The 22,011-nt window shown below is 51.2% G+C and overlaps 2 protein-coding genes across 8 annotated transcripts in view; one reads left to right on the top strand and one right to left on the bottom strand.

The window, feature by feature from the left end:
• On the bottom strand, window positions 1–4,422 carry PIGW (phosphatidylinositol glycan anchor biosynthesis class W). 4 transcript variants are annotated; one of them, XM_059669736.1, is made up of 2 exons: window positions 3,933–4,422; window positions 1–1,904 (listed from the first exon to the last, which is right to left on the bottom strand). In XM_059669736.1, exons 1-2 carry the CDS (start codon window positions 3,960–3,962, stop codon window positions 384–386), a joined length of 1,551 nt encoding a protein of 516 aa, XP_059525719.1. In that variant the 5' UTR covers window positions 3,963–4,422; the 3' UTR covers window positions 1–383. The 4 variants fall into 4 exon arrangements, with proteins under 4 accessions (XP_059525719.1, XP_059525718.1, XP_059525722.1 ...); XM_059669735.1 differs by lacking the exon at window positions 3,933–4,422 and adding an exon at window positions 3,443–3,554; XM_059669739.1 differs by lacking the exon at window positions 3,933–4,422 and adding an exon at window positions 2,926–3,541.
• The window catches only part of MYO19 (myosin XIX), a 27,666-nt gene continuing 9,253 nt past the window's right edge, over window positions 3,599–22,011 (top strand). For 2 of the 4 annotated variants that reach the window (XR_009449206.1, XM_059669725.1), the window contains exons 1-17: window positions 3,599–3,741; window positions 6,333–6,484; window positions 8,853–8,991; window positions 9,331–9,479; window positions 10,900–11,013; window positions 13,930–14,062; window positions 14,662–14,731; window positions 15,275–15,377; window positions 15,967–16,063; window positions 16,181–16,257; window positions 17,941–18,031; window positions 18,477–18,648; window positions 19,212–19,285; window positions 19,977–20,098; window positions 20,276–20,389; window positions 20,647–20,823; window positions 21,178–21,330. Coding sequence is in view for 3 of the 4 variants with exons in the window: in XM_059669725.1 (XP_059525708.1) it covers window positions 6,473–6,484; window positions 8,853–8,991; window positions 9,331–9,479; window positions 10,900–11,013; window positions 13,930–14,062; window positions 14,662–14,731; window positions 15,275–15,377; window positions 15,967–16,063; window positions 16,181–16,257; window positions 17,941–18,031; window positions 18,477–18,648; window positions 19,212–19,285; window positions 19,977–20,098; window positions 20,276–20,389; window positions 20,647–20,823; window positions 21,178–21,330 (1,797 nt within the window). In the remaining variant the exon portion in view is untranslated. Of the gene's footprint in view, window positions 3,742–4,479; window positions 4,619–6,332; window positions 6,485–8,852; window positions 8,992–9,330; window positions 9,480–10,899; window positions 11,014–13,929; window positions 14,063–14,661; window positions 14,732–15,274; window positions 15,378–15,966; window positions 16,064–16,180; window positions 16,258–17,940; window positions 18,032–18,476; window positions 18,649–19,211; window positions 19,286–19,976; window positions 20,099–20,275; window positions 20,390–20,646; window positions 20,824–21,177; window positions 21,331–22,011 lie in introns of those variants that run through there. The other 2 variants (XM_059669723.1, XM_059669724.1) reach the window with 2 other exon arrangements.

A 22,011-nucleotide genomic window follows, 5' to 3' on the forward strand; every position in this document is an offset into this window, starting at 1 on the left:
TTCCACAATTCACACTATGTTTTAATGTAAGGATTATAAAATACATACAATAAAAAATACGGATGGTATAAGGTGATATAAATTAAAAACTTCCTCCCCATCCTCCAATCTTCCAGTGTCACAACTATAAATACAATAGTTTCTTTAAAATACTGAAATTTAACATTCTAACAAGCCATAAGGCCTTGTTTCTTCTCCATTCGTTTGTTTTACATAGTGTAGAGATACATTAAAATATTAAGCCTCACTACTGTTATAGAAAAGGACTGAAACTCTTAATTTTATAATAAAATATAGTTAACACTAGACTGCCAAAAGCCCGTGTTCTTCACATTTACTATTCTCATTAATTCCTCATCACACACACATCCAACCCCGATTGATCACCAAAATTTTATAGTCTTATCTTGCAAGTGTAGCATATATATAATTAAACAGTTGATAAACATATAAAGATTGAGCACAAAGAAGGCCCACAGGGTACTGCTGTGCAATGTATCTACCAACAGGTTGATTAGGCCAGTTGTTACATTTGACAGCAAGAAAAAAATCAACTGGTTTCTGTTGATAGCTGTGATTAAACAAAGACTGGGTTTCTGTCTTTCAGCTTTAGAGACTAGAGATTCTGAATGCTTTTTATTTGTAGCAGGAGACTGGATAAGTTTCCAAGAACATGGTACTAGAGCCCCTTGAATTAGAAATTTGGCAAAACTCAAAATTATATCACCCAGTAATAAACTACTAAGAAGGATCAAGCTAGAAGCAACTATCCAAATACAAAAGGCTAAATTGGCCATTCTTCTAGATGCTGCTTCTACCTTTACCTGAACTATGTAAAGAGATACAAAGAGGCTAATAGCTAACAGTAGAATACAATACGCTACTTTTATCCAGTCTTTGATATGTGATCTTTTTTTAAGCACATATGACCCTGTTTGCACACCAGCCATGTGTATTGCCACATACCCCAAGGTAGACATTATTCCTTCTCGGTTGGCATTTAATAAACCAACCCTTGTGCCACTGCCATCAGTGCCATACAAAATAAACCTTTTCAATGGGGTCAAGTCAAGGGCTAACTGGTATAATACAGTGATGCCAATGGCCACAATCCAGGATTTATTAGGTGGGAAAAACATCAAAAGCAGTGATGTTATCAATTTCACAACTATTAAGGTAAAGAAAAAGTTCCAATGAACTCCATACTCAGTTAAATGTTCCTGATAGCCTATGGATTTTATAATGATTAATCGTCCTACTCCTAGGAAGACTAATGGCCAAACAGAGTACAATGACTTTGTAAAATGATCAAATCTGGACCCTTCCATACATTTTCTCCTAATCTCTGGACAAACCATCGCAGTTCCAAACACGAAGCCTCCTACTCCAAAATCCATTGCTCCTGTCCCGTAGAGCTCAGTTTTGGCTAATCTTCTGGGGAAAAGTGGGAAGTCCACAGCCAAAATGGCAACAGCAGTAAAGGCACTGTTAATTACACGGAAACAGGAGATGGCTGGAATGTATTCTGATTCTAGACTAATTTTTAAGAATTTTTCAAGTATTTTCTGGACAGGCATTCTGACATAGCAAGTTCTCCGGCAGTATATTTGATAGAATAGCCCTGCCCCAAAGATAATTACAGTAAGGTGCTCAAGGTATACAAAGGAAGACAAAATGGTCAAAGTGGTCACCATGGGAACTATTAGGAAAACAAAGTCAATGAAGAATCGAGTTCTCCAGGTATGTGAAGACCACAAGTGCTGTGAGAGAACGATCAGGAGCCCTCTGCACAGGATGCAGAGCACAGGCAAGCACAAGCCCTGGGTAATTTCCAGCACGCTGGTTCCATTGTGGTTACTAACAAAAGCTTCCTTCATCTGCTTTTGAGACATTTTTTCTTCTTCCTGTTTTCACAAAGAGCAAAGGAATGCATTTGTGGAAAGCAGTGTTCTTGTGCAATTGGCATATATATGTACCTGACTTACTTTTATCTTAAATTTCAGAGTAGAACCTAGGTCTGTCGTGTGACTTCCTCTTCGAAGGATTGTGGGAAGAAGCCTAACACTAATACATGAGGATACGAATGTTACACTAATAGCATGAAATTATTGGTTAAAAAGCTTTAGCTATTTTCAGTATAAGGCAGACTCACAAAAAAGTACATTTGGGATGATAAAAAAAAAAAAAAAATCCCAGTCGGACAGAAATTCCTATTACAAAACATGGTCTGTCATGAAGATTATGTAATGAAAATTGAGTACACATAACTAATGACTATAAGTTAGATCAGACAGAGGGGAAGGGCGGGGACAGAGAAGGCATTAAGTACATTTGGGAGTTGGGGCCTTGGTTTTTGTTCAGAGCCTCCAGGACACACGTCCGAGTCCCCCAGTGGCCTCTTGAGCCCCAGGCTGCTCCTTACAATTACAGGTGCCGAATTTCCCGTTAGATATACGTTAGGCAGAACGGAGGCTAAGGGGGGGGGGGGGGGGGTGCTGTATAGTATAGCACATAGTGGGGTTGTTTTATAAACACCTCTCGGCCACACAGCAATGTCTGAAAAGTGGCGCATGCGAACACATTTGTTGGTCCAACAAGAACGATGTAGAATAAATGAATTCATGACGGCCTAAGCCGGTAACAAACCGATCGGCTGGCTTAAAACTACAAGTCCTGCCCTGGCCGGTTTGGCTCAGCGGATAGAGCATCGGCCTGCAGACTCAAGGGTCCCAGGTTCGATTCCGGTCAAGGGCATGTACCTTGGTTGCGGGCACAGCCCCTGTGGGGAGTGTGCAGGAGGCAGATGATCGATGTTTCTCTCTCATCAATGTTTCTGGCTCTTTCCCTTCCTCTTTGTAAAAAATCAATGAAGTACATTGAAAAAAACTACAAGTCCTTTTCCACCACCGCGTCGGGACCGTATACCTCCCGCGCTCGGTGCTCCGGTTGGTCTCAGTGCTCCCCGGACGGAGACTGTCTACGCGGGTCAGGCCGCCGGAGACTGTCTACGCGGGTCAGGCCGCCGGCCTCCCCCGGCCCCGAGGGGCAAGGCGGCGGAACGGGCAGCTTCCGCCTCCCGAGCCGCGCTTCCGGCCGACGGGAGTGGGGGAGATTGCGCTTCCGGGCCGGCGAATTCCGCGCGCATCCGGTCCTGGGTGGTGCTGGTTTCCTCGCCAGCTCCAGCATGGGGTGCCCGGCCAAGGGGGTGCCCGGGCCGTGGCCGTTGCCGGCCCGTCCGAGGAGCCGGAGCGGAAAAGGCGCACCGGGCGCCGCACCACCATTCAGACCGCGGCGCGGCCCGTCAGGGTGATGGGTCGCAGGCCCCGGCAAACATTGGGCCGTGGCGGCCCCTCCCAGCCCGGCGAGGGCCCTGAAACCAGGACGCCCTGCCTCCCGCGCCGCTCCCGCCTGGACCCGAGCCTCCCCTTCACTCCAGTCATACCCAGACTCTCAAAACGTCCTGTGCCAGGAGGAGCCCCCAGCTCCGGGTCCCCGCATCGCGATCAGGCCACGTGCGCCCCGCGCCGCGTGTGCGCGCCCCGCCCCGGGGGAGGAGCCAGCCGCCGGCCGGCCACTTAGCGGAGCGGCTGCGGCGGTGCGAGCCCGCGGTCTCGGCTTTCTCTCGGGTTCGCCCCCGCCCCTCCTCTTCCCTCCGCTCCTCGGGCTCTTCCCGCCGCCCCACCCGGCCCGCCCGCTTTTCCAGCCGGGCCGGCGGGGCCGCACGCTCAGGCCGTGGGATCGGTGAGTGCCACCCCAGCCCCGGTCTGAAGCCCCTCCGTGACCCCCAAGGGGCGGGGAGGCCGGTTTGCCCCCGGAGCGCTGAGGCAGAAGTGGACATCTCCCCTTTCCAAAGCGCCTTTTCCCTGCCCTTTCCCGTTCCCTTTTGACCCTCTCGTACCCCAAGGGAAGGCAGCCTGGATCCTGGCCCTTACCAGGAACTTCTGTGAACAAGGACCTTTCATGGTCACCTTCCACCTTGCCAGCAGCGGGCGACCCTCAGTGGGGGTTGGGGGGAGGTCCGGGTCGGCAGGGTGGGTCCCCGCCCCTGCTCCTCTCCAGAGGGACCTGGGAGGGGGCGCTGGCCCCGGGAGGCGTCGGGGCAGCCGCGCCCTTGGCTGGGGTCACATCCACCTTCCCGGGAAGGACATACTCTCCCCGTGCCAGGTGCTTAAGGAGCGGCATCCCAGCCTGGGCCCGGCGGGCCCTTTGCCAGGATCGGGAGCCCCGGTTCCCGCTGGGAAGCTCGGGGCGGGGCTGGCGAGGTTACCAGGACCCTCACCCGGCTTTTCTATTCTGCCCTCCGAGCCGAGGAGAACCTGAGGCTGGGGAGGAGGAGGAGCTGGTGATCAGGTTGCCGCTTGCCTTGCCTTGACTTGGTGTTTCATCTATTCATTACCGGCTCCCTCCTGCCCGCAGTGGTCACACCCTTTCCAGAACTGCTTGGCTGGTAACCACGAAGCCGAGTGGGAGCAAGAGCGGGGAGGACTGGAGAAAACCGCTCTAACCTGACTTAACTCTGGCTGAGAGCTGACATTGCACATACTAACCAACATTTGCAAAGAGCTCTCACGGATTCCACTAGCGGCAGCCCATTTGATCCTGAACTCTACACTGTGAGGTCTGGGTGTTAGTATTCCTTTTTTGCACACGACAGGGGTGAGGGGTGGGGCTGCAAATCTGGGTCAGTGTGATGTGGAGGGTGAAGACACTGGGAGACAGAAAAGCCTCCTGCTCTCTCCTCTCCACTAGACAGAAATATCCTTTCTTAGCATAGCCAGTAGTTGGTGGGGTGGGAGGCTAAAGTCAACCAGATACTACTCCAGGAAGAGAAATCAGAGCTCAGTCATTCACTGTTAAGTCACATCACCTTCCTGGTCCACTCTGATTCCTCATCTTGCAAATGGAGATAGTAAAATCTGCCTCGCAAGGAGTGGTTGTGGAGGAAATAAAGCTTAGAGAGCTCTAGTGATATGCATCTGAGGGGCTTTGGGTTCTAACCCACAACCTCTCGTGCTCTGCCTCTGGTCCTCTCAGATGAGCTTCCAGTCGAGGGAGTTTTGTTCTCCTTGAGTTTCTGGAGCCTCTGCGTAGCTGTCCTTTGGATGGGATACAGTCAGTGTCCAGGGTGAATGTGCAATGTGTCTAACAGGCCAGATGCTCTTCTCTGCCTGAATGTTCCCATGGAAGTTCCTATTCCTGTTCTTTCAAAGGCTAGATGTATTCAGAACCTTAAGAAAGTCTCCACCCAATTAAAAAAAACAAGAAGGAAAAAAAAAGAAAGTCTCCCCTCCTGGCCAGGGTGGCTCAGTAATTGAGCATCAACCTATGAACCAAGAAGTCACGGTTCAATTCCTGGTCAGGGCACATGCCCGGGTTGGGCTGTGGGCTCCATCCCCATTGTGTCACATGCAGGAGGAAGCCAATCAATGATTCTCTCATCATTGATGTTTCTATCGCTCTCTCCCTCTCCCTTCCTCTCTGAAATCAATTTTTTTTAAAAAAAATTTTTTCTTAAAAAAAGAAACTACCCCCCAAGGTTAATCCATTTCAGACCCCCCTCATCATGCTTTGCTGGGGCAGTGTGCGGCCTGGGAAATTCTGCGTCTGAGGGTCACTTACAGTTTTACAGAAATTGGCCTAAGCCCAACTCACAACACCCCTCTCTCAGATGGGCTCCCATCCTCTGAAATTCTCATTTTAAAGTTGACACTGGAATATTCCACCTGATTAGTGCCCCCAAATTTTGTTAATTGTACTAACAATGTTTCCCCTCTGAGTGCACATTCAGATTTGTGTTTTGTGGGTTGCTTTCAATCCACGACCTCATTGACCTTCACAGCCACTCCTTGGGAGGCAGATTTTACTATCTCCATTTGCAAGATGAGGAATCAGAGTGGACCAGGAAGGTGATGTGACTTACCAGTGAATGACTGAGCTCTGATTTCTCTTCCTGGAGTATCTGGTTGACTTTAGCCTCCCACCCCACCAACTACTGGCTATGCTAAGAAAGGCTATTTCTGTCTAGCGGAGAGGAGAGAGCAGGAGATGTCCCTGTGTCCGAGTGTCTTCACCCTCCACGTCACACCGACCCAGATTTGCAGCCCCGCCCCTCACCCTGTAGTAAAACCAGCCCCGGAAGAGCCCAGGGAGCCTCCAGGAGCTCTTGTAAAAGTTCCCTGCTCCCTACTTGGCGGGGACAGAAGACTTCCTTTCCGCCCAGGCTCACTCTGGTTCTCATTTTGGTTCCTCTGCTCGGTGCAGGGAGCAGGAGTGAGTCACCCTAAAGAAGCCTTCCCCTGTGTGTGGCCCTTGTCTTCTCTCTCGTGCCATAGGCTCTGGAATGACTCACCTCAGATTCTTCCAGAACTGAGCCCTTTGCTGGACCCATGCCCAAGCCTGTGTCCTCATGACCAGGTGGATTGCACTCCTTGTGCCTGTAACCCAGAACTCTGGCTGACCACAGTGAAGCAGGATGCTCCAGCAGGTAAAACCTCACCCTCAGATTACCCAGGCCCCAAAGCACCTGAAGCACCTTTGTATCTTTTACTTGTCTGAATGTGGTTTCACTACCCTGTCCGGGAAGGAAGAAAACGACCCCTTAAAGGTCTTCTTTTCTCACTTCAGGAAGTTATTCCAGTGCCTTTCACCTGTTGTTAAGTTCTTCCTGATACCTAATTTGAATCTCCCCTGTTGTAGCTGATAGCTCTTTTCCTTGGTGTGGTTAAGGCAGTGGTTCTCAACCTTGGCTGCACATTAGAATCACCTGGGAATCTTTAAAATCCTGATTTCTGGGCCTCATCCTCCGGAAAGTCTGTTTCTTTGTTACTAATGTTGTGGCCCCACCCCATAACAAAGAAACAGAATTTCCGGAGGATGAGGCCCAGAAATCAGGATTTTAAAAAGATTCCCAGGTGATTCTAATGTGCAGCCAAGGTTGAGAACCACTGGGTTAAGGGAATCCTGAGGGCACTTTGGTGACCTTCAAGCCTGAGCCAGTGAGGAAGTCCTGAGAGATGTCACTGCCAGCCGGAATTGTTGAGGCACAGGGGAAGCTGAGAGATGTCCCTGAAGATGTCTCCTTGAAGCTGGGCCTTAAAGAATAAGTAGGGCCTGGCCAGTGTGGCTCAGTGGTTGAGCATCGACCTGTGAACCAGGAGGTCACAGTTCAATTCCTGGTCAGGGCACATGCTCAGGCTGCGGGCTCAATCTCCAATGTGGGGTGTGCTGGAGGCAGCCGATCAATGATTCTCTCTCATCATTGATGTTTCTATCTCTCTCTCTCCCTCTCCCTTCCTCTCTGAAATCAATTAAAAAAATATTAAAAAAAAAAAAGAAGAAGTAAGAATTAGCCAAGTAGAGAAGGAAAATAATCGGTCCAAACAAAGAGGTCAGTCTGTGCAAAAGTGTGGGAGATGACCCTTGTGGAAATAGAGAAGGATTCTGATGAATGGATCACAGGGCACACGGGGGGTTGCTATTGGATCTCTGCCACTCGGAAAAGGCTACTATGGCCCCAAAGCAGAGGGATTTCCAGGGATCTAGCTATGCTCTGACCTCAGCACTTACTCTGGAGGCCAAGACGCTGCCTTGTGCATCATGGTGGGCCCAAGTTCAGAGAAGAGGCAACATCTTTGTTGCCCGAGCAGGTTTGGCTCAGAGAATAGAGCGTCAGCCTGCGGACTGCAGAGTCTTGGGTTCGATTCCGGTCAAGGGCACATCCCTGGGTTGCAGGAGGCAGCTGATCAATAACCTCTCTCATCGTGGATGTTTCTATCTCTCTCCCTCTCCCTTCCTCTCTGAAATCAATAAAAAAATATCTTTAGAAAAAAGAAACTTGTCTTTGGGCCTCTCAAATGACACCTGCCACCTGGGCTTGAGGGATTTGAACTTGTAGGGCTCACTAGTCTCATGGAAACCCACACAGGTCATATCACAGACCCTTTCCTCCAAAAGCAGATTTCAGCCAGGTTACTGTCTTCTCCCAACCCCATCTTCCCTACATCCCCCAGAGAGAAAAGAGGAGAAATGGGGAGAAGAAACATGTGGAAAATGTTGGCATCATGCATGGGAAAGGGAGGAGGAGAAAGGGCCTGTTCCCTCGACTTCTGAGCCTCTTAAGTAGACCCAGGGCACAGGAAACTAGTTGTGTAATTAACCCCCAAGATTAATTTAGCCGCAAGAGGCAGGTGATGAAGGCATGGAGCTACCTCACAGCTGATTTTTCATCTCAAATTGAATGGTTTCTTTAACACGTTAAGTGCCATGTCAGTCACCGGTGACTGACGCTATACTTTCCGTCTGGACCCGTCACTCACTGGTGCTGCCAGCATATCGGTGAAATCGGATATCGCAGGCTAAACGGAAAGGAAGACAAAGCAGGCTTGGCGCTTAACGTGTTAAAAAAAAAAAGCCCAAAACATGGTTCTTTTCCTTTGTGATACTCCTATACCAGCCCCCCACCGTGGCCCCCAACCCTGCCAGGCCCAATAAGGCTAGTAGCTGGCCAGCCTGGAAGCCGGAGCTCATGGCAGAGGAGACGGGATAGCATTTATTGATTTATCCAGTATTCACTATGTGCCAAGGACTAAGTGCTCTTTATATTGCTTCTTGTTTTTCCCAATAGCCCTGTGAACAGGCTTTATTTTCTTTTATTTACAAAATAAAACACCTGTGGCTCAGAGAGGTTAAGTCACTTACCCAGGCTCACTGGCCTAATAAGTGGTAGGACTGAAATTTGAACCCACCAGGCTATGATACTGGAAGCCAATTCTCTCTCCACTGTACAGTCCTACCCCTACACAGCTGCCAGCTGGTCTGAGTCACAGCTCTCCTGGCCCTGTTATACCCTCCAGGTGAATGGCCATAGTTCAGGCCCTGATGCCCACAGTGGGAAACCCCTCAGAGAAGACCTGCAGGAGTTCCTAGGCCAGGAGGCCCCGCTGCACCTGCTGGATGACCTCACCAAGGTGAACCCTGTGACGCTGGAGACAGGTATGGGCCTCCCCCTCAAGAGTGCCATCTCCGAGAGCTTGGCGCTTTGGTGTAGGTATTCAGCACAGCTTCCCCTGGCCAGACAAGGCAGGCAGGACTCCGGACCTGGAGCCAGATACGCTGCTTCAGACCAGCCTGGCAAGTGCATCTGGGCTCCCCAACACCGACTTTGCTCCAGATTTGGCGTTCATCTTAATTAGATCTTGTACCTATTCATCAGGGAGCTGCTGGAATCTAATGGCTCTTGGCTGAGTGCAGAGGGAGTGCTGTTAGGCAGATGTTTGTGTATGCTAGTGTCTACATTTAAGCCAGAGTTTGCTAAAAGCACCTCTGCCTCAGTCCTGAGGTGTTTGCAGGCCCGGTACATGGCAGACACATTCTACACCAATGCTGGCTGCACCCTGGTGGCTCTGAACCCCTTCAAGCCTGTCCCTCAGCTCTACTCGCCAGATCTGATGAAAGAGTACCATGCTGCTCCTCAGCCCCAGGTAAGACTCCGCCACTTCCTGGGCCTCAGGACTCCCCTACCTCCCCTTAGGCCTCTTTGCAGCGTCCCTGTCCTTATCCATCTATGCACCGGCCATGCTGGTGCCACAGCCCTGCCCATTAGGAGCTCAAGGAATTTTGGACACATGACAGTGGTGCAAAATGAGAGGTAAATACTTGTTTAACTGAGTTTGGATCATAAAATTAGGGACATAGGGCAAAGTATTTTTTTCTTATTTATGAGTTTATTAATAGGAAAGGATTTACAAAGATATGTTTGTGTATTTAACAAACCACTGTTCGGGAAGAAGATAAAATTAATGCGCTAAGGATTACCCTAGAAAATTCAGCGCATGTTCATCTCTACTGAAAGGAATACATTCTTATGGGGGTGGGGGAAGTGCAGGCAGGGAGTAGACTAGCTGGTGTTCAAGTGCATCATGTGTTCAGGGAAAGGCAAGAGCAGACTTGCTGGCAGTAAGGGGCTCTTGGGGAGAGAGGCTGTAGATGAGGTAGGAAGAGGCTGAGATAAATAGGAAGGTTCTGAGTCATCACAGCAGGCAGAGAGCCCACAGAGCTGCTTCCAGGAGTGGAGGTTGACTGAATGGTGCCCACTGGGGGGAGAATTACCTTGAAGCTGGGGGAGTTGCGCTGAGGAAGGTGAGACAGGAGGCAGGGAGCACAGATGAAGACTTGGTAATAGTCCAGGTGAGAAGTGGCTGGGGCAGAAGCTGATGGAGAGAGGGACAGCTCTGACACCATCCAGAACTGTGCCTTCTCCTTCAGGAAGCTGTGGGTAAGCAATCATTGTGGGGTGGAATCATGTGAAGTCTGTCCTGAGAGCCCATATCTCACTGACCATCTGCTTCCTCGAGGGCAAAAGCCATGTCATGGTGCCCTCTGCTTTCCCAGTGCCCACCTTGATACCTGGCACATTGGGGACAATTAATGTTTGGTGATGGAAAGGAGAACAGTGGCCTCGGAATGCAAATCAGATGGTTTCACTTACTTGCTGAGGGGCCTTGGGAAGGTTATTTGGCCCCTCCGAACCTCAGATTTCTCATCTATGAAAGGGGATTAGCTGTCCATCTAATACAGACTTCTTAGGCAATAACTTGAAGGAAATTCTTTGCAAACTGCAAAGTACAGTAACAAAATAATACAGAACAGAGTAAGACTTTTAAGATAAAATGGGATAAAGTATTTGAGGCTAGCTCTGCTTCCAGACTGAGAGAAGATGAGTGGGTAAAGCCACCAGGGGGGTCCCACAGTTGGGCCTAACACTGTTACATCCAGGAGATTTTTCTAGAGGAAGCCTCTTGGCACTGCTGTTGGCAGGCTCCCCATCTCAGCCATCATTGGATCAGCATTCCTTGAAGACATGCATTCCCTCACATGACCTTTTGCCCCTTGATGTTTCAGAAACTGAAGCCCCACATCTTCACCGTGGGTGAACAGACCTACAGGAATGTCAAGAGCCTGACTGAGCCAGTCAACCAGTCCATCGTTGTCAGTGGAGAGAGTGGTGCTGGAAAGGTAGGAGGGCCTCTTTCCCATCCTGTCCACTTCATGACGGGCTGGATGGGCAGAGAGGGAGGGGGACGTTCCTTGTGGAGCCGTTTGCTGCCTCGTCATTCCGGGACAGGCTGGCTTTACCAGGGAGTCAGTGTGTAGTGGTGGGCAGGAAAGGAAGTCAAGAGACAGGATTCTAGTCCAGGCTCTTCCACCAGCTCTGATGTAACTCTAGGTGAGATACTTTCCTCCTAGGGCCCAGGACCTGGGCCTTCCTTTCCTCATCATAGGTCTCTCCCATCTCTGACACAGATGGAAACAAAAGATAGCTATTGGGGATTCCAGCATAGTGGTTCAGAGCACATCAGAAAGATATTTCAATCCTGTAAACCTGTTCTTTCACCTATAAAATGGCAAGGAAAGGAGGACCAACACGCAACTCATGGGACTTCTGTGAGAGTTAAACGAACCAGTGCACATAGACACTGAAGGTAGCTGGGATTACTTATGGGAAAGTAATTGAAGTAGCCCACTTGCATCCTCTGTGTTGTCCATGATGGCAAGGGCAGTGCCTTGGGCCAGAAGCTCCTGGTGAGTCACGTGGCTCCCTGGGGAGCAGAACCACAATAGGTGAGACCAAATGTTGCACAAGAATGGGTGAGGAGTTGTATAGCTGGTCAGAGGAGGATACTGGTCCAGGCCTCACCCTCCTGGCAAGCCTCATGCAACCACCCCTCCCTTTCCACCAAACTTCTCAAGGGATTCTTTGGACCATAAACCCCCCCTGTCTACACTCACATATGAGGGAATTGCTGAGTACTGAGTATCTGCCAGATTCTAGGCCCTGGGCTCACCGCTGAGGAGTGGCAGGGGGAGGAACAGAGATGCAACTGGCTTTCAGGGAGCTCTTAGTCCACTGGGAAAGATAGACAAGGAAGCAGATGAAGGCAGTAAGCTGCAGGGATGAGGACTTGGACTTGGGTGGGGAGGAGATCTTTGACAGTTATATCAAGGTGGCCAGTGCAATGACATGTCCAGCTCCTGGACAAAGCCCACTGTCCCTCTGGGGAGCTGCAGCTGGACCTGGCTGGAGACTCATGCAACCAGAGCTCAGTAACTCATTACTGAGCAGCTGCTGTGGTCATGGGCCGGGCCTGGTAGACTTATTTTTAAATAGCATAGTTGCATAGTTCAAAAATCAGGCAATACTGCAAGGCTTACAAAGAAAAACAACAACCCTGCCCCATATTTCTCAACCCCCCTGGCTACTTTCACATCTTATAGCAGTGTATCTGGGTGTTTCTATCATGTTTCTAACCAGCATGATATTGTTAGTGACTGCTTTTTTCAGTTTTGGACCTAATCTTTTCATTTCCTACTTTGATGAGGATTTAGTCTTATTTCCCTGCCCCCAAACACATATGTAATTTTATCATGATTTCTAATTAAGTTAATAGGCAGTATTTATATTATAACCATGTAATCTATGATTATATGTCCTTGTCTAGTTTTTACTTTCCCTCATATGATTACCCCAGTTTTCTATTTGTTTAGTTTCTACATGCCTATTAAATTATTACCAAACTTATCACCAAAGCTTTTCCAGCTTGTTCAACTGGCAAGTACATCTGGTTCTTTTTTTTTTTTTTCTCTTCGAGGTGCCCTTTCCAGAGTTCTCAGATCTGCTCCCATCTGGCCTGGTGGCTGCTTGGGGCTACTGCCATGCAGCTATTACCTGGGGGCTCTCTGCCTCACTCTGGGGGTCAGATTGCTGTGTCCATGATAAACCCCCCTTGCTGGAGTCCACGGCGTCCCTTCCTCCTCTACTGCTTTGTATTTACGGAGCACATTCTCTAGTAGCTTCCTGGAAAAGGCAGTAAATGAAGCGCACATTTTTGAGTTGCACATCTGAAAATGTTTATATTGCCTTAAATTGGATATGTTGGCTGGGTTTTATAATTTCAGGTTAGAATTAATTTTCTTTCCAAATTTAGAAGTTTTTCCTTATATATTGAGTGTTGCTTTTGAAAGTCCTAGTCCATAAATTGTGATTTTACTTTCCAAAAGCTGTAGGTATTAAAACTCGCAGTGGTATATCTTGGCATGGTCTTTTTTTTTTTTTTTTTTTACTTTCTATGCTGGATACTTTGTGTGGGTATTTTAACTTGGAAACTCATGTTTTTTGTTTAGGGAAATATTTTTGTAGTATATCTAATAATTTACTCCCCTCCATTTTCTCTTTCTGGAGCTCCTATTAGTAAGTTTGATTACTTGTTTAATAGTCTTTTTTTTTTTTTCACCTAATCTTCCATCTCTTAACATTTTGTTCTGTCTTCTGGAAGATATTTCCTACTTTATCTTTCCAAAATTTGTTTTTCCTGTTTTTAATAACTTTCAATTCTTTTGAATTTTTGTTCAAAATTTTAATTCTAAAAACACTTTCTTGTTCTCTATTATTTCCCCCCCAGTATCTTGGTCTTTTCATAGGTTCAATATCTTCTCCTATTGTTGAAAATATTTCATAATTTTTACTTGCCTTCTGCTCCTTACATTGACTGTTTCCTTCTAGTTCCTTTTCCTTCATTTGTTTTTATATTTGTTATTCATGTAAAGGAAGTTTACCAAATAGTTATTGATCCTCAAATATCTGTTCATACTTAAGATACAGTAGCCTGCTCAGGTCAGGGTGTGTTGTCCCATCTCTGCCCCAGACCCCCTTCATTTTCTTAAATACATCCTCTGGAGCTAGAAGCAAGCACTCCCCATTTCACAGAGCGGGGGAAGTTCTTTGCCCAAGGACACAGTTGAATTCAGCATTCACCCATTCGGTTAGCACCTTGCTTGGTGGAGGAGATGGTGCTAGTGGGCACCTTTCCCTCAGGCAGGCTCAGAGGTGGGAGGGAACTTGGGCAGGGCTCCCACAGGCTGTTTCTGCCGTAGACATGGACTTCCCGTTGCCTGATGAAGTTCTATGCTGTGGTGGCTGCCTCACCTACATCCTGGGAGAGCCACAAGATTGCAGAGAGGATCGAGCAGCGCATCTTGAACTCCAACCCTGTCATGGAAGCTTTTGGTAAGCTCAGTGTCCTCTGTCCCATGTCCTCTGGGATTTGCCACCTTCCAGGGAGAGGAAAGTGAAACCCTCTCTGTGGGGGTTGGAGGATGAGTGTATCATTCACTGCCTTGGGCTCCCAATCTCCTCCAGGTACCCTGAGCCTCTTTCCAGCAGAGATGCTGTCATTCAGCCATCTCCTCCCTCGAGCAGATGTAACTGGTGCTGGAGAGGATCCTGAGGCTCCTCTGGTCTAAATCCTGATGGTTCAGAGGAGAGGGGAACTGGTCTAAGGATATACAACAGTTAGTGCCCATGTTGGGACTCTAGATGTTGTGCCTACTGTCTAACTCAATAGTGACAGATTGTTGTTTTTTATTCTTTCCCTTCAAAGAAGACAGTCCCTGGCTGCCTAGGCTTGCTCATTTCAGTTCACTGCCAGGAAGTCCTTCTAACTCCCGAGTCACACTTGCTTAGTCCTGTCCCCTGTGACATGGAAACCAAAAAGGGGCCTTTAGATGACTTGATAGAGACATGGCCCCAGCAGACCTGCAGCCACATTGGCCCATGAGGACTCTGTAAACATAGGGGAGCGGTATAAACAGAGGTGTGATCTGTAGGGAATGCGTGCACGCTGAGGAATAACAACAGCAGTCGCTTTGGGAAGTTCATCCAGCTCCAAATGAACAGGTAATTGCTGCTGCCGCCACTGCCCTGGCTGATGGGAGGACGGGGGCAGGGAGTCTGCAAGTGGCTGGAGTAGTCTCTAGCCTGGGCCACCCCTGTGGGCAGAACCCTGCTCCTCCTGGCATGCATGTGTATGAGGTTTATTAGGATCAGTGAACCCTGAGGGTGATCTTTGAATCTAGAGAACTATAGCTGCTGCAGCCTTGGGGAACCTGGGGCAGTTCCTCCTGGCTTTTACCCTTGCTTGGGGACTTACAGTTAAACAGCCACTTCTGTGGCCACAACCCTGAGCTTGACCCTGCAGGGCTTCGGCTCCTGCCTTGGGATGGGGCATAATGACTTACAGAGGCCTTGGCTCTGCCCACCTGAGCTGGGTGCAGGGGAATGTCCCGTAGCACTCAAGGGCCTGCTGAGTAGTCCCTCGTCCTCATGACCCCCATTGGCGAAGTGGAAGAGCCTGGTCGGGAAGTGGGGTTGCAGTCTGGCAAACAGTAAATGCCTATGGGATGAATGGGTAACTAATGGGCTCTGGTCTGCTTGTGCCAGGGCCCATCAGATGACTGGAGCTGCAGTCCAGACCTACCTCCTAGAGAAAACTCGTGTGGCCTGCCAGGCCACCAATGAGAGGAACTTCCACATCTTCTACCAGGTCTGTGCCAGGTGGGGCCCACAGCTGCCCAGATGCAGGGTGGAGATGGCCTGTGACTCCTGGCCCCTCCTTCTGCCCCCTGCCTGCCTCTTTAATTGGCTTCCAGTGGTGCCACCACTTATTCTAGCAAACTTTGTGCAACACTGCCGCACACTGGACCTAGGCTTCTGGGCTGGTTTGGCGTGGGATGTGTATTACCTCCTCTATCAAACCGGACGGTGCTGGGGACTCTCCTTAGGATGGCACTGTTTCCTCCAAACAGAACGAGGACTTCCCCAGAGCTGTGCCTCTTTCATCAGACGGGTGGTCCCCCAAAGCATGGATAGTGTGTCCCCGGCTCTCAGGTTGAGCCTGGGGCCTCCCCAGAGAGGAGTTGTGCCTTCCTCAAACATAGGCCTCCTCAGGCGTGTTTGGCACCGGGTTGCAGACATGAAAACTGGTTGCTCTGCTTTTGCCCCGTGCCTACCCTGGGTGCTCTACAGTCTTGTGATGTCACTGCCATCTCTCACTCCTTTTATCTCGAACCCAGGCCTATATAGGCCTGGGCTTCCCTCGCACCCCCAGCTCAGCAACCTGTCCCCTCCCACAGATCTGCAAAGGAGCCAGCGCAGACGAGAGGCTCCGGTGGCACCTCCCCGAGGGAGCCGCCTTCTCCTGGCTGCCCAACCCAGAGAGGACCTTGGAAGGTAGGGGGAGCCTTACCCAGCACCCACCCCCCTCTGCTCACAGCCTGCCTCTCACCCCTCACTGCCCCTGCTGGCCTCTGGTCCTGACACTGGGCTGTGACTTGGGTTTCTTTTCAGAGGATTGTTTTGAGGTGACCAGAGAGGCCATGCTTCATCTTGGCATCGACACCCTCACCCAGAACAACATCTTTAAGGTCAGAAGGAAAGCCTTGGCACTTACATTTGACAGAGGTCACTGGAAGCCTCCTCTGAACCTGAGTCTTCCTGAGAATCTGAGACTTTGGGCCCGCCTTGCAGTCTCCAAGAAGTGGACCGCTCCTCTGTGCCCCTGAACCTGGACACGGTGTCAGGGTGGGAGGGGCGTGGAGCACATAGTTCTGTGTATAAAACAGCACCGAGAGCGTTAGAGCGCACAGGGCAAGGAGCCTGGGTCAGCTTTAACTGCAGTGGTCAGAGTAGGGAAAGCATGCTGCCACGTTTGCCCAGGGCAGCTAATGGGCTCTGGTGTGTAGGAATTTTAAAATCATGTTTACACCCTTTAGCTCACTGAGTTTTTCAACAGGCCTGTGTATAGGGAGTTATTCCTACTTTATGCTTGAGAAGACTAGAGAGGTAAAGTGACCTGCCCAAGGTCAGACACCACTGATACAGATAGACTTGCACCATACGGAGTAAGTCCAATTCCCACCTTCTCTCCCCTCCTCTCCGGACATGCTGACCCAGGTGAACTGGGCTCCTCATCCCCATTATTGGCCTCCCTCCTCCCATCTGTCTTTGCCGACTGACTACCTCCTGCTCCCTCACCTCCTCACCCACCAGAGCAATGGGAGGGAGTAGATAGGATAGGCTGGCAGCAGAGACGGGAGCCACTGCAGGGAGGTGGCAGTGCAGTGGAAAGTGACCTCCATCTCCAGGTGGGGCTCCTCAGGCAGGGAGGGGATCATGGCCAGTGTGGACACTGCCAGGCAAGCACCTGGCCAGAGGGACAGCAGGAGTGGACAATAGTAGGGTGTCCAGACAGGAGTGCTGGCTGGGGGTTGGCGTGACCCTCTGTTCCAGCCACACTGCCCATCGGGCACAGCAGCCTCCTTTCTACAGCTCCTAGGGGCTCATCCACATGCATCAAGTGCAAAGGCAAGAGGGCCCCCACTGTACAGACACCATGGTCACAGATCCTCCCCTAGGCTGGGCCATCAGAGCCCAGCTGTGCTGGGAAAGGGCCAAAGGGAGTCCAAGCCCAGCTCCATAGAAGCCTGCTCCACGAGGAACAGGAGCTGTGTTCTACAGTCTACTCCAGAGGGGAAGGCAGAGGGACAGACCATGGTGACCTGGAGGCCCCACCAGCTGCCCTGGGAGGTTTCTGTAGTCAGACTGCCCGGGTTCTCATTTAACCTGTCCCCTTCTCATCTCTGTCATGGACATCGTTGCAGCACTCGCCTCTCTGATGTTGAAAAGATTAACCAAGCCCTAGCTGGTTTGGCTCAGTGGATAGAGCGTCGGCCTGTGGACCAAAGGGTCCCAGGTTTGAGTCCAGTCAAGGGCACATGCCTGAGGTTGCGGGCTCGATCCCCAGTAGGGGGCGTGCAGGAGGCAGCCAATCAATGATTCTCTCTCATCATTGATGTTTCTATCTCTCCCTCTCCCTTCCTCTCTGAAATCAATAAAAGTATATTTTTTAAAAAAAGAAAAGATTAACCAAGATGATGCATGTATCATGCATAGAATCGTGTCTCATAGAGTCCTGCAGCAAATGGGCAGTAGCTGGGAGCTGCTATTATTCTTCTCTTGTGATTATATTTAGCAGAAGAGAAGCCTTCAGGCTGGGCTCCAGCCCTTACAAGGTGCCCACTGTGTGTCTCCTTTCTCCTGCCCCTCAGATCCTGGCTGGACTGCTGCACCTCGGCAACGTCCGGTTTGCTGACTGTGAGGATGAAGCCCAGCCCTGCCAGCTGATGGACGATGCCAAGGGTGAGAGCAAGGGTGGCAGGGGGCTGTGCCTCAGGCTTTGGTCACACACCCAGGGAGCAGGCCGGTCCTGCCCAGAAAAGAGCCAGTATCGGTGGGATTGGGTCAGAGGCCAGAGGGTGAAATTTGGAATTTCACATTTGATTAAACATTAGCTGTAGCGTCCTGCCCTGGATAAGATACTCCTCACCCCATCTCTGAAGCAGGCAGCATTGTCCCCATTTTACAGATGAGCAAACGAGGGTCAGAGGGTTTATAATTTGTCCCACACGTGGCAATGTGGACTGGGACACAGAAGTCCTGGGTTCATGTCCTGCCTCTGCCTTTGGCAGGTCTCTTCGCCTACCAGCAAGGTTTCCTCTGTTCATTTGGGCGGGCGATGGTTCCACGACAATGGCTTCACTGCCTTGTGAAGGGGGCTGTTTGGATGGAAGGTTTGTCCTCCCAGGCTCTGTCAGAACATCGGCCTCGCTGCTCTGGCTCCCAGAGGACCCACTGGTGGAGACATTGAGGATCAGGACCATCAGGGCGGGCAAGCAGCAGCAGGTGTTCCGGAAGCCCTGCTCCCTAGCCGAGTGCGACACCCGCAGAGACTGTCTGGCCAAACTGATCTACGCACGGTGAGCACTCTGGGCCCCTGCTGCCTCCAAGTTCTCCCCTCTTTGGAGTTGAACCAGACACTGCCATGCAATAGGCCCAGGCCCAGGGTGAGGGCTGCCAAACACAGCAGATGGCTTCCCTCCCTGCTCCCCAGATCCTTGGGGACAGCAGGGAGTAGCTCCTGAGACTTCCCCAGGCACCTGGGGAATTTGATAGATGGTGGTAGAGCCAGAACCTCAGCCCAAAGTGCAGGGCAACCCAGCAAGCAGCAAGTGGGAGCCCAGAACAGGGTCGGGTGGGTCCTGGCCTTTCCTAGTGGGTGATATGGGCATGTCCACCCTCTGGTCATGTGGTTAAGGGTGCTTTCTCACCCTGGGTTCTGAGAACCTTCATGATGCCATGTAAGGGTGTCAAGTGGCATGTTGAAATTAGGGGACGGAACACGTGTATGTACGAGTGCATGTGCTTATGGGAACTCGGGCCCTCCTGGGTGTGGCACCCTGGCTGGAGGAGCAGCTCTGCCACCCCTCAAATTCAGCTCGACCCTCTCTCACCAGAGTCTCCTCTTCCCCAACCCCAACAGGCTGTTCGACTGGCTGGTATCGGTGATCAACAGCAGCATCTATGCGGCCCCCGACTCCTGGACCACTTTCATAGGTAGCAGGGGCCCCCCGCTGGGAACACCCCTTCTAAAAAAGACCAGGGCAGCTTTGGGCCCACCGTGCTAACTCTGGCAGCTCCTTTCCCTTCCCTGCATCCCCCTCATCTGTCCACCAGTGTTTGGGCAAGGACATCTCTACTCCCGGATGCTCACATCTGACTCGTCCATAGCTCACCAGGCAGACTCAGATGGCACCTGTCTGAGAGTAGTGGGGATGAGTGAAAGATAACCTTGCTGGAACCTGGGTAGGAATGTCAGGTAGGGGAGGCAGTAGAGCTCAGAGGCACCAGTGAGTTTGTTCACAGAATGTGGAATTCTAGACACCAACTGGGCTGGTGAGACCCAGGCCCTCCAAACGGCTGGATGCAGGAAATGTTCCCTGGGACCTGGTGCCCTCAAGGAGGGGCCTACCAGGACCTAAGGATTCAGCCTTGAAGAGGACCTGGTGCCCTGGGTTGCCCCTCACACACATTCGGCCTTTCTTCCTGTTTGCAAGTTCTGAGGGGGCATGAGGTAAAGATGGCACCCTGGGGTGGGGTACGGTGCTCTGCCCACTGTGGGTGTCATGCTCGCTCAGCCTCATCCCCAGGCTGCCAAGGATGAAGCTTCACCCTGGGCCCCTACAGTCCCCCGGCCTCTGCAGCGGCCCCATGGGTTCTCCCCTCACCACCGCCCCACCCCCCACAGGCCTGCTGGATGTGTACGGCTTTGAGTCATTCCCTGACAACAGTCTGGAACAGCTATGCATCAACTATGCCAATGAGAAGCTGCAGCAGCACTTTGTGGCTCACTACCTAAGGGCTCAGCAGGTGAGCGTGTGGCAGGGTGGGGCCGTCCTGGATCCTCTATCTCTTCCTGGCCCCCAGGACCTAGCCTTTAGTTCTTGATGCCATTCTGGAATAGTTGGTGTTGCTGAGGCCAGCCATAGGATGGCCTTCTGGGCCTCAGCCCTTAGCTGCCTCCTGCCCCCTCACCTTGCCTTCTAGGAGGAATACGCACTGGAGGGCCTGGAGTGGTCATTTGTCAACTACCAGGACAACCAGACCTGTTTGGACCTCATCGAGGGGACCCCCATCAGCATCTGCTCCCTCTTAAACGAGGTGGGAGCATCAGTAGTGTGCTGAGCAGCAGAGGTGGGCTTTGGACTTTTCTGGGGCCTCGAAGACTCGTCACTGCCCTTTCTGTGCCTCTGTCTCCCCATCTGCCAAATGGGTTTGCTAATCCCTGTACTCCTTCGCTCAGGGTCACTGTACTGCCTATGTGACAACTCTGCTACCATGGGGGCGATGGGGTGGAGACTAAGGGTGTGGGGAGCCCTCTCACTTTTGTGGCTGTCTGCCTGTCCCGCCCCACGTAGGAATGCCGCCTTAACCGGCCAAGCAGTGCAGCCCAACTCCAGACACGCATTGAAAGTGCCCTGGCAGGCAGCCCCTGCCTGGGTCACGACAAGCTCAGCCGGGAGCCCAGCTTCATTGTGGTGCATTATGCGGGGCCGGTGCGGTACCACACCGCAGGCCTGGTGGAGAAGAACAAGGTGAGGCTGGGCCATGGCCCCTGGGGACCTGGGTACACGGCACGCTGAGTCATTGCTGCCCATACACGCAGCTTCCTATTGTGTGTCTCCCTCCTGAGTATCTTCCCAGAACCCAAGGTCACCTCTGGGGCCATCTGCCTGAGGTCTGCTCATCAGGCATGACCAGCCCAGAAATGACCCATGTCACACTGGGTTGCTGATTCATAGGCAACCAGCTTGTCTCCTGGACTCAGGGCCTGTCCTACCCTGGAACTCCCTCCTCTGGGGCCTGGGTGAGCAGGCTGGCAGGCCTGTGGACAGCCCTGGGTAACACACCACCTGCCCTCACCCACTGTTCTCGTCCTCTCCCAATAGGACCCTGTGCCCCCTGAGCTGACCAGGCTCCTGCAGCAATCCGAGGACCCCCTGCTCAAGGTGTTGTTTCCTACTGACCCAGAAGAGAAGTCCCAGGAGGAGCCTTCTGGCAAGAGCAGGACCCCTGTATTGACGGTGGTGTCCAGGTTCAAGGTGGGTCTGGTAGTGTTAACATGACATGTTTGGGTCTCTCCTCAGTCTCAAATGTTTGCCAAGCACTTCCCAGGATTGGTGCTGTTTACGGAGAGCATTGATGAGTCAAGAAGACATGGTCCGGGTTCACACCGAGTTGACAGTCCTGTGTGGGAGACAGAGACAGGAATCAGACACATACACTTGGCCTAGGGGCCTGTGGGTGGCGCAGGGGTCTCACCCACTGCTTATGGGGGCTGTGGAAGAGCAATAGTTACATGCACCTGTGACCTGGCCCATTCCGATCTTCAGCTTCCTGCTCAGACTTTGTCCTTGGCCAGTGCAGGTTTGTCTCCTCCCGTATCTTATACTTTCTACTGTCTCTCAGCACATTCTGCTTCTCACCCCAGCCACCTCAGCTCCACCCTCCATGGCTCTTTTTAGTTTATTCCTTCTCATCCTTCAAAGCTCTGCAGTATCACCTCCTCCTTGAGAAGGTACCCAGGGAGCCCAGGTTTGAATAGCACTTTCCTGTCCAGCCTCAGATACTACCGAGGGTGCCCGTCCAGTGTCTGTGCTGCTTGTTAGACTCGGCTCTGAGACAGCAGCAGACTGCCCGGGTCATAGGCTTTGGTTTAATAACAGCTATTTCCTGAATGAATGGCTGGGGGTTCTGATTGCTCTCTTCTAAGAAGATTGTGG

The sequence above is a fragment of the Myotis daubentonii genome, chromosome 16 (genome assembly GCF_963259705.1).
Source record: "Myotis daubentonii chromosome 16, mMyoDau2.1, whole genome shotgun sequence".
NCBI classification, from domain to species: domain Eukaryota; kingdom Metazoa; phylum Chordata; class Mammalia; order Chiroptera; family Vespertilionidae; genus Myotis; species Myotis daubentonii.

Bases quoted from the DNA above. Each gene is read 5' to 3' on its own strand.
- PIGW (XM_059669736.1), bottom strand. From the start codon at position 3,962: ATGAAAGGTCCTTGTTCACAGAAGTTCCTG. The intron at 1,905-3,932 runs GTAAGGGCCAGG...TTGTGAAAACAG, and splicing joins CTTGTTCACAGAAGTTCCTG to GAAGAAGAAAAAATGTCTCA.